At 31.1% G+C, this 16,040-nt stretch overlaps 1 protein-coding gene across 3 annotated transcripts in view; it reads right to left on the bottom strand.

Moving 5' to 3' along the window:
• Nucleotides 1-16,040, bottom strand: part of LOC107455712 (uncharacterized) — a 69,469-nt gene that overhangs the window by 6,151 nt on the left and 47,278 nt on the right. For 2 of the 3 annotated variants that reach the window (XM_087163414.1, XM_087163416.1), the window contains exons 10-14: nucleotides 15,163-15,267; nucleotides 9,876-9,980; nucleotides 6,411-6,644; nucleotides 4,238-4,304; nucleotides 1,055-1,113 (exon numbers count right to left, since the gene is read on the bottom strand). In XM_087163414.1, coding sequence (XP_087019540.1) covers nucleotides 1,055-1,113; nucleotides 4,238-4,304; nucleotides 6,411-6,644; nucleotides 9,876-9,980; nucleotides 15,163-15,267 — 570 coding nt within the window. The remainder of the gene's footprint in view (nucleotides 1-1,054; nucleotides 1,114-4,237; nucleotides 4,305-6,410; nucleotides 6,645-9,875; nucleotides 9,981-15,162; nucleotides 15,268-16,040) is intronic. The other variant, XM_087163415.1, reaches the window with a different exon arrangement.

Below are 16,040 nucleotides of genomic sequence, written 5' to 3'. Positions count from 1 at the left end.
CTCAGTGAGCATCTAAATTTATTAAACGGTTGCAATATTTTTTTAAGTGGTAACACAGTCCATAAAAAAACGTCCCGTAGACCACAGGTAGAAGTTAACGCCAAAAAAAAATTCTACTGAAGAAAAGCATTGGAAGAAGAAACTAGGATGAATGACCGGTAAAAACTTACCGGAAAAAAGTACCTCAATAATTATTATACAAATTTAGCGCTCGATTCGATTCGGCTCGGGTTCAATTTAACTGAATAATTATTCAAGAGTAATTCTATAATGTTTTTTAAAAAAATAATCTTCATAATTTTAATATGTTAGTTGTTGACGTATGACCTTTCAGCAAGATGGGTGCCATTTATGACCAAGAATTAAATTTTAGCCACACACATTTATCACAGTCCGTTTTATAGAGAGGACACATTCACTCACCATTCATACTTTCGCAGATCGTAATTTTAATCTCAACCAGCACATGATCTATCCCGATCCCGAACTCCAATAGGTATTCGTTATGTGAATTTTGAGGTCTTTGTGACCCTTACAGATTTAGCGTGCACCATTCACCATATTATCCATGGGGAATCTTCACCCGGCGGTGATCGAACTCACGACTTCTTGGACATGGTCCCAATACCCAACTAATCAGAATGTCCTGGCAACTCAATGTGCAATAAATTTATTCTTGGTAAATTTTAACATACCAATGCAATAAGCAATTTTTTGTAAATGTAAGTAATTGATTTTTTATATATAGAAAAATTAAACTATAAAAACGTAAGATAAAGTACTTATCGTAAACTTTGAGCTCGGTCTTAAAATCTACAATAACGAACAAATCGCAATAAAAAGTGTAATAAGCAGCCAAAAAACATGTTTGATGACTCCAAGTAACATATTACTTAATTTACATCTAGTCTATCTTTTCGCTAAAAGGAACTAAGGAAGGGATTTAGATAGAAAGTGCTGCTTTCTGCAATGGATTTTTCACATATAGTCGAAGGATGCAAAGAAAAAGCTTCGCAGCTCTTCTGATTTCTACTAATTCTCGGATTAAACTTACCACGTGATTCTTCCAATGATTTTTTATCACAATGTTTTCCAGTATAGTCAGCAAAACACCTGCAACGACAAAGATCATATTTAGGAAAAATCATAGAGATCATATTTACAGTAAAAAGCATAGTTATAACAGCAACATTGGATAACATTTTTCTTTTCTGTTGCATGATATTTTTGAACAGATGTTAGATGCTTTTGAGTCTCTGATATTAAACCTGTAACCGGTTTCTCTCCACAAGCTACAATTTTTTTCGCTAATTAATTAATAATACATCACTAACCAGAATTTTTTTTGAAATTACCTCCAGTAATTATTAAGTGTCCCCACTTTTCCGCTGTTTAGGGAGAGGTACGACGAAGGCGATAGTAAATTTTAGTTTATGATGCGATGCGTTACAGTCATAATATTTTTGCCTTCAGTTTCGTTTTCAAAAATAGACAATTGTATAAACCTATAGGGGAGAGTGGGGTCAATGGTAACAGGGTACGATTGTAACAGACAAAAATTTCGAGTGTCGGGTTCTAGATTTGGTTCCTAGGTGGCGCATAAGGTGTATTTAATAAATCTACATATACACCCCTTCTGGCAACCATTTTTATGTACTTTTGAAAGAGTTACATCACAAAAGATATTTTCACGCCACGTAAGCACATTTTTGGTATTAGAATATTATATTGTAACAAAGCAATTTTGTTTAAACAAATAAAAATTATTAACCGAATATGTGAGTGGACACCTTAATTAACATTTCAATAAAAAAATTAGTTTTGTTAATTAACTAGCATTGTTTTTAACAAATGAAACTGAAATGGCGTCTTGGGGACGATTGTAACAATAGGTAAAGGGAAGATTGTAACAGCTGAAAATAAATAATCTTATGTTTACAAACCATTACTTGACTCTTTTAGAACCAACAATAGTTTCCTATATTATTTATATTATGTTGCATGAGCATTATTTTATTTGTCACCTTTCACAGCATAAATTAAAGTTTTTAACCCCTTAAAGTTAAAGGTTTAACCCTTTAGGTCTCTGCTCATTATTATTTCTACTCCTAAAATATCACTACTATTTTGATCAATAAAAAATATATCACAACTCTGATAATATATATAATTAACTATGTTTTAGTTGAATTTATGAACTATTACAATTGACCCCGTAAGTGGGGACAATTGTAACAAGTGCACGACTGTCAAAAATTGTTAATAACTAATATAATAACATTGAAAATAAGGTTTTTTTTTTCTAGTAGAGGATAGTCTACTTTACTCGTCTGTCAATTAATACTAATAATATATTGGATTTTTTGTTAGTTAAAAACAGTTAAGTAAAAAATATTACAATTGACCCCACTCTCCCCTTCATTCTGTATAGCATTGTACAGTACGCAAAAAAAAAATGGACCAACCTTTAATAACTTTTGATCTAATGGTCGAACATACCTTTCTAGGACTCTATCTTAATGGTTTGAGGGGGTGACCACAAATATATACTAAGTAATGAGTGCAGACGATATTTTAAGTTACGAAATCAGACACAAAAACGTACTTTCTCTGAATAAATATACCTTTTTCCTGACGGATTCGAGTTTCTCACCCCCAAAATATATGGGGTAGCTGCAATTTGGGAAATATAGTCCATACAATTTGGTCAGGAGAACGCTCCAACGTTTGGACCCTTTAATGTTAATTTTACTTTCTGCATATTTCACCGAATTGAAACATTTTTGCACAAGCTTATAAAATTTGTTTAGTCACAAATAATTCCAGGCAAAAGATAAGTCTTTGTGAGTATTTATTATGTTTTTATTATTTTATTTTTACTGGTCGAAAAAATTTTGAATTGACCTCTTATATCATATTAAACAAAGTATTTTTACACGGCAAAATACTTTTGGCAAAATTGGTCAAATAGTTCCTGAGAAATCAAAATTTAAATAAATTAAAAATAAAATTAAAAAAAAATAGCTTCTGGAAACAAAACTATTTTTGGATTTGAAATTTCCACACCCAAATTGGGTTATAATGGATAAGGTAGTTGTTGCCCAGTGTCATCTTAGTTGATCAGCTCATTAATAAAGTATAGTTTAACCCTTTTTCTGCAGATGGGTGAGAAATACTTTTACCTCAAAGATGATAGAACATTTGTCCTTAAAACTAGGTATTATGCAATTAAAAAAATGAAATCTCATCGTATTAGATTGAAATCAAAATATTTTGATTATTTACACAAGGCTGCTAATTTTCGACGCATTGCGAAAAAAATTTCGGTTGTTAATGAATTTTATATTTAAATGTTTGTTTCTTTGTTTAATATATTTAATTTAAAATTAATTTTGATACCGCTACATGTGATTCATTCAACAGTTTATACAATGAACTACTTTTCTTCCGTTCTATCATGGCATTTGAAATGCAGTGAAAACTCCAGGAAAGGCCATCAAAACCTCTCCTAGAGATCGGGCGATTATCTGCACGAAATCTGGAAAAGGTCAATAAAGTGAACCGTGTTCGAATCCCAGCTTTGGCTGGTCGATACGAATTCCGCATCCGGCTCTCACCGACCACAGCGCTGACGTAAAATATCCTTGGTGTTGGACGGACACTGGGTTAGAGTCCTCTTGCCATCTAGTTACCGTGGTAGGTTTTCGTGGTTATCCTCTCCATGTAATGCAAATGCGGGTAAGTGCCATCAACAAAAGCATTGCACGAAAGCAAATTTCTCCCAATACTTGATCCTGGAGTTCCCTTGTCCTCTATATTGGGTTCAAAATTACAAGGGTAAGGAAATGAACAGTAATAGTCGTAAGTCCATAATTTTGTCGGCTGTTAAACGATGGTTTTAAAATTCCGTATCCGTTGTATCTCATAGGAAATGTAAATGCGATTTCTAATTTGTGTCTCGAAAATATTAAAAATGTTTAACTTTAGCTTTCCAGCTATTTCTGGAACTCAGACACTTCAATTATTCATTGGCTGGAAAATAAGAAAAGTTTATTTGGGCAATTAAAATGTATATAATAAATGATTTTTTGAATAAATGTAATCTAAATTTAATTTTATAAAAATAAATTTAAAACTAAATTTTGAAACTAAAAACATTAAATTGAACCAAAATAAGCCAGGAAAACTAGAATAGAAGAAGAGGGGCAATTAAAATGGGTATAAATTTAAATTTTACCTGCATTTATAAGAGTGGCCAAAGATTTCACATTGTCCATGAATACATTTTGATGCATCACAAATTGCTGGAAAAAAATATATGAATAAAATTAACTTTATTCAAAATACATAAGCATGTCCTAAAATGCTATTACTTTATAGATATGAACCATAAGCTAAAAATCCTTCATTATGTAAGGGTTGCCATGGTTTAAAACAATTAAAAATTACTGAAAATCTAGGGAAAACAAAATCTTTTATCTCCTATAAAACAGAAAATATTTTTATATTATGAGAAACAATCTAAAGTTTAGAACTGTTTTCTTATAACATTTTTAGTGAAATTAGAACCAATGAAGTTTCAAAAAGTTCCATAATATTTTTCTAACATTTGCTTAAAATTATTTCCATGCCGTAGCAATCTATTTATATTGAAGAGCTTATGCGAGATATTGATATAGGCAATTTTTTTATAGCCTGTTAATATGTAAAAGTTAAGAAATTTTTTATCATTTTTTTGCCGAATTTATAAAACCATTGATGTGGCAGGATTCGAAGACGCCACTTCTGCTCTATGGAGTGTTTGGCGAGGCAAGAAGGCTCGGTAGTATCGGTGAACTGCTGAGATAATAGACACTTTATCAGAATATTCACAAGGGTTCACACAACCACATCCCAATTCTGATATGCGTAATTGTAAGAAACATATGCTGCCAACTTTGCCTTCTCTCATCTCCAGCACAAATGATAAATGTGTCGACCACTTCTTTTTTTTTTTGCGTTCTTAGCACATTCATTGTAACCCTTACATTACAAACGTGTTATGACCAGCTGCTCCGGCCTATCTTCCAGATCTCACCAACTATGTTTTTAAGCAGGAAAATAAACTACAGCATCTTGCCTGCACTGTCCTGACTTTCCTTAATCCAGAATATATTTGACTGTTGCCATGACCGACACTTTCTTCTGAATAATAGAAAACGTGTGGTTAATGGTTGTTGAATGATTGTCATCCCATCTCTTACTAATAACTCCGGTCAATAAACTTTAGCATTTAATTGAAGCTATATTGACTGAGGATCCCCGAATCTCCATACAAACTCTGTATGTGATGTTTCAAACGAATTAAAGCAGTTTTTTTTTCTACCAGAGTTGCCAATGTTTACTGACCGCATGTTTCTTGCAGTGTCTGGCCCTTATTTAATTGCATAACTTGGTAGACCATCCAGGACCCTCAATTATTTTTGAACAATCGAAAACGTCTGCTCAATGTTTGCTCATTGATTGGCGCATTATCACTTACTAATATTTCGTGCCAATGAAATGCATTGAAACTGCGTTCACTGAAATACGTGTGTTCATTGGTTGCCGATGAAGTAGTGCTTCATTACTTTCTATTAACTTATGTCAATGAATTGTGCATAGCGGTGAAGCTGTGTTAATAAGTTTCCTAGAAATGCCATACAGTCTCAGTATGACACCCTGAATAAGAAGATTATAGCAGAGATTCCAACTTAGTATACCGATTTTCCAATATCTTTGCATCCTAACTCTGAGTAGTTAATCACTTGTACTATAATTTTAGTTCAACTAAACATAATTTTCTGATTTTAAAATTATTTAAAGGGTAGAATATTTAATTACCAACAGTTTATTAAGTTTAAATTTAAGCCTCGTTGAATGAGAAACCTGTTTTTTTTTCAATTGATTCTGCAATTGAAAATTTAAATTAAATGTTTCTCTTAGTATTGATGTATCAATCCGTTTAAAGAAATAGAAATTATTATAAATATTTTGTGGGTGTTGATGATGAATCAACACCTACCAAACGCCATGCTCCGTTGGTTGATTTTCGTCACTGTATTTATCAAAATATGATGATATGTGATTGCAAACTAACAATTAATAAAAAGCTAAATTTCATATTTAACAATGTTATTCGTAATAAACTAAACCAGTATTTAAAGATAGTTTTAAAACAATAACTATTTCAATTGAATTGAAGCCTGATAGTTTGATTTTGAAATCAGATGCAATAGCTAGTTAATTTTAGTTAGGTTTAAATATATAACTACTTTTAAAACTAAGTAAGTTCGTCATGCATACATTTTTATAGTACATAAAAAATATTTTCGATTAAGCACTAAATTCTAATATAGAAAACTTGCATTACGAAAAATATTTTTTCTTACTTTTACAAACCCCTTCTTGGTATTCTTTATCAGGAGGACACTCACACTGAGGTAATCCATCGTGTATCACACATATGCCGCCATGTTCACCACAAATGTGGTCTAAATGCCTACAAACATTGTTGACTTCACATCTGTCTCCACTGTAATCCGCATGACATTCGCAAAAACCATCACTGCTATTATGTTTACAGATACCACCATTTTGACAATCTACATCATAGCTGCATGTTTCTGATAAAAAAATAGTTTTATTTAGTTATAGTTTTATTTAATAATTTTAATTTTATTTATTTAGTTTCCGGTTACAAAATTTTATGAATTCTGGTTTTAAATTCTGGTTAGAGTTTATGTGAATTCCACTTTTTTAGGTTGATAACACTTGAAGAAATATCACCTGAATGTTTATCGCTCACGTAATCTCTTCATCGCTACCAGCACTGAGCATTCGCCCTTTTATTTTATTTAAATAATACTTTGGAGCACTTTCTTCTATTGCGTAAGAATTTTTAACGCTTACGCATCATAGATTCTGACTCTACAGTCAGTTTCTCTAAACAAGATACAATTTTTATGCAATTTAAAACTGTATATTCCTAACAAGAAATTTTTAAAATTCAACCAAGTTTCCTCACTTATCTGATAATACATTCCTGATTGTGAAGCGATAAGTTAAAGTCATATTTGTCTTGTATTTAACACTATTTTCACCGCAGCGTTATTTTCTTCCTATTTCTCGTATTTAGCACAGCAGACAAGATTTATATGTATATATAAATCTATACTTTCTTTATAAACTTTTACATTCAAGTAAAAGATAAACTAAACTAAAAAGAATATTCTTAAAAAAATATTCATATTTCAGGACAAAACTGATATTACACTTGAAATCCTCACACTGCAATTAAGTAAGATTAATTGCTTGTTTAAATTCACCAAAAAAAAAAACTGGTTCCTATTCTAAAACGTTATATAAGAGATGGTGGACGTAATTCTTATATTTCAAATTGATTAAAATATTAATACTTTAACTATACTACCACTCGCACTCGGCAAGGTATTTTCTGAAAATATGCATATTTCGCTATCACTTTTTAACCTGATAACACCAATAGATAACTTTTTCACTATCCCAAATAAATTCAAACTAAATAAAATTGCTTAATGCATTATCTCTCTATATTTGTCTATGTAAGGCTTTTCTATGTAGCTCATTGATTTCGAAGCTGCAAAGGTAGTTCAAATTTTTAGTGAGACTTTCAAAAAAGTAAATGGCTGGTTTTGACCATCATATCCTACATAAAAAATTCTTCACTGGGTGTTTTATAAGTATAGTCTGATCAGACTATCTAAAAACCAAACTCTGTTTTAAAAGTACCGATTTAAACATTTGATACGGAGTACGTAGCCAGATGGGCTATCTGCTCCGTCACCTAAGTTAGGATAAAAAGAAATTAGTGAAGAAGGGGGTAGGATATATTTACGTAAACGTAAAACTTAATGGGAATTATTTTTTTTAAAGTAATTGAGAAAAACTTATATAATACAAAGCAATCATATTCAATAAATTAAACAAATTTTTAGACATGTATTTTCTATCACTTTCTTATTTTCATTAGATTTTATAAAAAACTAGTGGGCTGTGCCCTCTGCTCGCTAACGCTCGCCAACCCCTGAAAATTGCTACGCATTCTTATATGGTTTCCTTTGAAAAACCAAGCTCGCTACGCTTGCTATTAAATTAGGTACATTGTTTTAAGTTCTTAGAATTTTGTGTATTTGTAATCATTCAAATACATATAACAACTTTTTTTTAAAAAAAAATTACATCTTTTCAGCAAATACTAAGTCATTAAAATAAATTTGAAGCCAAATGACATGCAATTCGTTAAACCTATTAGAAATGTGCTATAGTATAAAATCTTAAGATAAAATTTCTGAAACTGATATCTCTTTAAAAAGGGTAAAATTTTGGCTATAATTACGTCTATTAAAAATTGAAATAAGTGAATTGCAATGGAAAAACCTGCATAAAAAAAAAATTCTAGTAAAACAAATAAATATGTGATGTAAATCAAAAATCGTCAAATAAATTCGTAATATATAAATTCGTGAAAAAAAAGCGTTTTCGACAAAATACTAAAATAGAGATCTATCGGGAAAGACTACTCACTTCTGCCTAGCTTATGCTCTCTCTGGTTATTTTAGTTTTCGTTTTTAAAAGCGCTATATGTTGAGCCATCTCAGCTAGATTTGGCATGTGACATTTTTAGCGGCAATCATTGGTCGATTTTCTAGCGTTGCCATTCGGGAAGTTGTAATGAAGGTTTTTTTTGTCGCCGTGTAAGAGAAATATATATTTAGATAGCTCTTCCGTTAGCTTGTTTACCTTCATAGTGGTATGATTGGACTACCTACAGGAAACCACGTGGAGGCTTTCAGTTGACCTATTTATGCCTACCGTCCTTACAAATGGGACTTTTGCTATTTTTTCACTTTAAAAAGTAAAAAGTGGTAGCACAGTTTATTCGCGTAGCATTCATTTTATAATAATTATTATTTTGTTTATGTTTGTATTTGAAGTGAAAACACTAAGTATTTTCAAGCTTTATTGAAGGTAAACCTATAAAAACATACTATTACATAATGTACAGGTACCAGCACTTTCCTCAGAAAGGTAAGTTTTAAATCATTAAAAAATTTGTGGTTGAGCATAAATGAAAAAAAAATAGAAAAAAAAATATTTCACGTGCTTCATCATTACACGGCTTTCGTAAGAAACAAAAAGGACACTACTGATATTTTTATACGATCGTCTTATTGTGAGACTACTAAAAAATACTACTAATAATAATCTTATATGTCGGAGTTTTATTATTATGTCTTAATGTGTACTTTTTAATTGTGTATGTGTGTCATTAATTTTTCATTGCATTTGCATTTCAAATTTTCGAATTGTTTGTTCTTATTTTGTTTATCCATTATCGGGTCTCGGAACACAGTCAGTTTTTGGTATTACCACTGACGATAGAAAGGTGTGTTGACAGGCTGTGTGTCCCCTGATGAAGTACTATCTTGCTAACACACATATGTTATTACATTTTTAGTTTTCTGCAAGAATTTCTGACCTTCTAAAATACAAATTAATACACTAATAATTAGTTCTAATAGTTGAAAACTGAAATTAAAAAATATAGTTTATGTGATATTGATTACAAATGAGTTTATTTTACAATTACTTTTTTTCGCCTTTAATAACAGCGTCAAAAAAAGTGACTCGTACCAGTTTTACAATAAATACTTTATTGGTACTGCAAATATATATTTAAAAAAAATATTTTTTCAGTGTTACAGAATATATAAAAAAATATTGTTATATTACTCTGTAAATAATATTATTTCTTTACAAAAAACATGGCAAAACAATAAATTTTAGCAATAAATATTTATAAAAACAGAGCTTACTTTTACAAGCTCCATGCATTTGGCCATAACCTTTATTGCACCAGCATTTCTTTTCCAAGTTTCTTCCAAAAGAACAGTTTACAGATTTCTCACCACAATAGCAATCTGTTCAGAACAATTAAAAGCTGCGTTTTTGTTACATTTTTACGCAATTATGATACGTTACTGGAAGCTTAAGAAAAGCTATCACAGAAAGCTACAAAAAGCGTGCAGGAAACTTGAAAATTTTTAGTATTTGCTTGGCAAACTATTTTTATTCTGTCTTTAGAAAGTCTTTATTCTGTATTTATTTTTGGTCGCTATTAAACATTACTGCTATTAAAAGAGTTTTTTTTTTATCAAATCGTTCAAAATTATATTGAGAATATTTTCAAACTTATTAATATAAATTTTTTATTTAGTTTTTATTATGTATTAAATATTTATTTTAATTATTAATGGATTTTTAATTTTTAATTATTATTTACTTTTAGTTTTTATTATTTATTAATATCTATAAAAAGAGTAAAACTTGCTCTGCGAAGTACAGAATACCTCGTCAAGAAAAGTTGCTTCTATTTTATCAAGAGACATAATAAAAAAATAATTATAAGTTAATTATTTACTTAGAGCTTCCAACTCAGGAGTTCTTGCACATAAAAATTAGATTTTTGAAATTTTTTAATCACTCAACCTTTTGGAGACGGGTGAGTTCTCAGGGTGGAAATAATCAGGGTAAAAAATTATAACTGGTAGCCAAATTATTTTGTTAGCAGTTTTGTTTGTGGATGGCGGCAATTTAATAATTAGACATAATTCACCACTGCTTATTTTAAAATAAAGAATACATATTTACACTATAAGCAAAATTGCGAACTCATGCTCAAGAAAAAAAAACCCTAAAAGGTAGAACTCATAATTATTTTAATTAGTTTTTGATTTTTTTTCCACAAGTCGTGTTTATATTCACCTCCCTCTCATCTAACTTATGCTTCGTCAATTTTAACTGTATTTCAATCAAATGAATGAGCTAGAGCCTATTCACGGGGCTGGGACTCAGATAATTAACATAGATGAATAGGGGATGACAACTTGCTACAGACAACAAATAAATATTTTCGAGTGGTAGTCTTTCAATGAATTATTCTTATTTTAATAAATTCAATTTATATGATTTTTACTCATTAATAAATTCAAATTTTCTAAATAATTCAAAGGCTTTTGCGATATGCCACTTTGTTTCGGTAAGCCCGTATGGAGCCTGTTAAAAAGTTGGCAAAATTAACCGCCAGTCTGCAAATTTTAGTTCGTACTTCTCTACCGTTTTTTAAAATATTTTGTCGAATCCGGAGCAGTTGGCATCTCTGTAAAAATTAACAGTTTCATGTCCGGTGACACCAACGTGTTGTCACGTGAAAACCAAACGTTAGCTGCCCGTGACTAGTGATGTGCGAAAAACGAACGAATCGATATTTTAATCAACTCTTTCTTGTGAATCGATTCATCAAGTTCGTTTTTGAAAAAGAATCGATTCTTTTTTTTTTTTGACAATATTTTGTACTCTACTTTTTATAAGCTTATTCAGAGTTAGTACTTATACTTACTAAACATCAGCATATGCATTTGATACAGCATTTCGTTTATACAATTGGAGCTTGCTAAAATCCCAACTCAGTCGAATAGACACAGGTACATTCTCACTCGAGTATCATGTGAATGACAATCTGATTGGTTGAAAATATTTACATGCGAACAACTTGCCAATAAGTTACTCGTATGTGTGAGAGTTTTCGCAAGCGGAAAAATCGCATCCAATGAGAATGACCCCGATGTCAATGCTTGCGCACAACCGGTTTCCGGAGGTGATTAATAAAATGAACTCACTTGAAGGATGAAGGGAATTGAAAATGCTATTAATGCAATGCATACTGCATTCTGATGCAGTGAAAGGTATGCATCACTCTCTTTTTTTTCTTTTCATCTACGAAATTAATAAATTCTATTGATAAACAACAATTTAAAAATGGCAACAGCAACTGAAAAGCTGTCTTCTCCAGTTTCGGTTCTTACTTTCAAATAAAAAAGATATTGATGCTGTAAAGCTCAGATATTACTTTTCAATCCTTAAATATTAAAGAGCGAATTTTTTCATTCGTACGGTTAATTTTCAATTTATAAATTTCAGTAAATATGAAGCAAAGCAGAGTTTTATGTTATCGTTTAATCTATGCCCAGGAACGAGAGCCATAGAAAATGAAACCGTTGCGCTGATTGGGTAATGAACTTACGTATGAATGCAAATGTCTGATTGGTTGAAAATGAACTGAATGAGAGAAAAAGAGTCGAGAATCAAATGAACGATCCTCTGATTGGTTGAAAATGAGTTGAGTCGAATAAAAGACTCACTGAACTGTTTGCCTATCTCTTAGCATTATAAGAATCATAAAGCCAAATGAATCGATTCTTTTGAACTGTTTCCTATCCCTTAACATTGAAATCGGCTCAAAGAGTTGAATTGAACTTCTAAACGATTCATTTGAGTCGTTTCGTATCTCTTAACACTGATATCGGCTCAAAGAATTGATTTGGATTTCCAATCAGTTCTTTTGAGTCGTTTTCCTATACTTTAACATTGCATTCGATTCACTGAACTGTTTAAATGATTCATTTGAGCGGTTTTATATCTTTTAACATTAAAAGAACTGTTTTGAGAAACGAATCGATTCTTTTCGCTATTATCTTTTTTTCTAAAATTAAAAGATGCCTTCAGAGGGATGGGGGTTATGAAAAGGGGCAAGTAACTAAAAATTTTCAGAAAAAAAATTGATTTTTTTTTTTTTTTTTTAACGAAAAGATAAAAAAAAATATTTATTTTTTTAATGATTGAAAAACTGTTTATTGCGAAAAATGTGAGTATTTAGAGTAAATATTCTTTTACTGCTGGGGGGAGGGATATTTTTAATTATTTCATTTATTTATTTTTTTTCCCCCTTTTCTTTTTTTTTTTGTAGGAATACTTTTAGACAAACTTATTGAATATCAATTCATATCCTCTCACTTTTTCAGGTTTTAATTTTTTAAGTTTTAAAACGCAATTTAACTATTTTTTTATTTTGTTTCACGTTATACAATTTGAATTTTTTTCATTATTATAAGTGAATTTACCGTTTTATTTTTTTACGAATATCTTTATTATTCATTATTGGTCTTTATATTAACAATTTTTTTTTAAAAAAAAGTTATTTTTTAATAAAATTGATGAATCAAACAAATATTAAAAAAAATAAAAATATTAAAATTCCAAAAAAATTATTAGCGTTGCCTAGATTAGCAGTTCCTAAATGGTGTTTCGCGGAACCCTTGGGTTCCGTTTAGAATTACAGGGGTTCCACTAGTTAGTACTTTTTATAGCCACATTTAACTGGACCACCCAAGTGGAACATTCTGCTTTTGAACCCTAGAGCCCAAGATCTAGATTAATGGTCCCCATTTGGTGTTCCGGAAAGCTCAATGGTTCCGTGGAAAAGTTACAGCGGTTACACGAGATAGTACTTTTATAGCCAGCCAAGTAGAACATTCAACTTCTGACCCCTAGAGTATAGGATCTAAAAGAGTGGTTCCCAAATGGTGTTCCATGGAACCCTAGAGTTCCGCCAAGAATTGCAAGGGTTTCTCTAATTGGTACTTTTTTTAGCCACATTCGACTGACCACTTAACTGGAATATTCTGCTTCTGCACCCTAGAGCCCAAGATCTAAATTGATGGTCCCCAATTGGTGTTCCGGAAAGCTCAATGGCTCCGTGGAAAAGTTACAGCGGTTACACGAGATAGTACTTTTATAGCCACCCAAGTAGAACATTCAACTTCTGCCCCCTAGAGTGTAAGATGTAAAAGAGTGGTTCCCAGATGGTGTTCCATGGAACCCTAGAGTTCCGTCAAGAATTGCAAGGGCTCAGCTCGTTGGCACTTTATTTAGCCACATTCGGCTGATCACTTAACTGGAATATTCTGCTTCTGCACCCTAGAGCCTAAGATCTAAATTAATAGTCCCCAATTGGTGTTCCGTAAAGCCCTATGGTTCCGTGGAAAGGTTACAGCGGCTACACGAGATTGTACTTTTATCAGGTGTTCCGCCGAAAGAACGTTAATTATTTAGAGTTCCATGGCAGAAAAATATTGAGAGCCCCTGACCTAGATCAACTAATTCAAATACTAAAACAGTCTAAACTAATTTGTACGACCACCTTTTATAAAGACTTCCATTATAACGACCATTTAAAAAAGAATCAAATAATCGATTCATATAACCGTTCATTTTAGTGAATTGATTCTAAAGAATCGATTCATTTAAATGAATCGATTGGCACATCACTACCCATGACAACACGTTGGTGCCATGTCCAAGCGAAACGTTAGTGGCCGGTGACAACACATGGATGTCGCGCGTTGCAACCTGATATTCATATGACCTTTTGTCAAGGGACAATAGATTACAGGGATGCCAACTGCTCCGCTTTCTGGAATAGTTTTAACAAAGTGGTAGCAAATTATATAGTAAAATTCGTTAAAGAAAGATAGTTACGCCTACTTTTTAATATAGTAACCAGTAGTTTGATGCTTAAACGTTGCATTTTATATCATACTTATAATTTTTGATATTTAGTGGTGAAAAAAATTACTTATAATGAAAAATACTAAACTAAAAGTAACTTAAATTTCGCTACCACTAGAAAACACTATTTTACAAAGCAGAGCAAGTTACACGGAACCGGTCACATGGTAAACTTATCACTAAAATCTATGCAGACAGCATAGTGTTAACGTGTTAAAATTAGACGGAAATCAAAAATAAGTCTGACAAATTAACTACGTCCGTTTTCAACATAAACACATATTCACATTATTTAGCCTAACAAGGGTAAGAGAGATGACTATTTTTCCAGTTATTGTCTCATATGTTATAATCATTTCTTCCCTTTCGAATTTTTTTTTTTTTTTTTTTTTTTTTTGTAATTTAGCATAATAATCGAATGCATCAAAAATACACGTAAATTATGCTGAAGCATGTTTTCATGATTGTCATGATGAATAGATTAATTTTATGACAAATTTCAAAAAATCAGTTTTCTTTATAAATCAAATTCTATGCCCTTGAACTTCACATTTTTCTGAGGAATAAATTGAAAGGAGTGTAAAATTAAAAGGAGTACACGAATAAAATATTACGTGTATATCATTGACAGATACCGGTTTTAGACAAAGTGAATCACACATACTGTAAACATGATTTAAGAGTTACATAACTTACCAACGCAGACATCAGTCATTTGTGAAAAACCAGTCTCACAGGAACAAATTTTATTCCCTTCGTGATTGAAATCGCAAGATAAAGAATGAAGTCCACAATCACATGCTGTAATTGAAGATAAAATTGATTGAAACTGCAAGATAAAGATTGACAACCACAATCAAGAGATCTCATTAAGAACAATTAGTTTGAAACCGCGGGATAAAGTATGACGTCCTTAATCACACGCTATAATTAAAAAACAAAATTGATTAAAGAGGCGAGATACATGTCTTGAATCATAAATTGTAACAAAAGCAAAATTAATTAAAAACAAAATTGTTTGAAAACATAGTATAAAGAATGACATTTTCAATCACACACTTTAATTAAAATAAAACTTGAACTAACAATGAAATGTTTCACAGCTCCCCCTAGGTCCCTACGCAGTCTGATCAAATTTTAAAATTTTCAGTTCAACAAAATAACCATTAGCTGTGGTAAGTATCATTTAATATGATGCTGCTGATTTAGGCCTTCTCATGGTAGTTTAAATTCGCCAGAATCAAACAATTTCCTCTGGAAATAGCTCTTTTGTTGGACCCTAAAACGACTGTTGCAAAAATAATTATATTTATAAAAAATCACATCCATTACCATAATACCTGTATTAGTCGTAACTAAAATTAATTAAGCTTAACGGAGTCAATAATAGCATAGGGATTTTTGTACGGTATTTATAAACTCAGTACCATTTTTCTATTAACCTTTGTCGTTTACTGCATAAATAATATTTCTTTATTTCAATCACTATTTATTTTAAATTATTTATTTTTATACAAAAGTGTTTTAAAAGCACAATTATAAGCAAAACAACACATGGTTTCAGATAACTTTAG

This window comes from Parasteatoda tepidariorum, chromosome 5, assembly GCF_982258835.1.
Source record: "Parasteatoda tepidariorum strain Cologne lab strain chromosome 5, Ptep-v5.0, whole genome shotgun sequence".
Taxonomy (NCBI): Eukaryota; Metazoa; Arthropoda; class Arachnida; order Araneae; family Theridiidae; genus Parasteatoda; species Parasteatoda tepidariorum.
The sequence above is the reverse complement of the archived record's forward strand: the minus strand, read 5'-3'. Positions and strand labels throughout refer to the sequence as shown.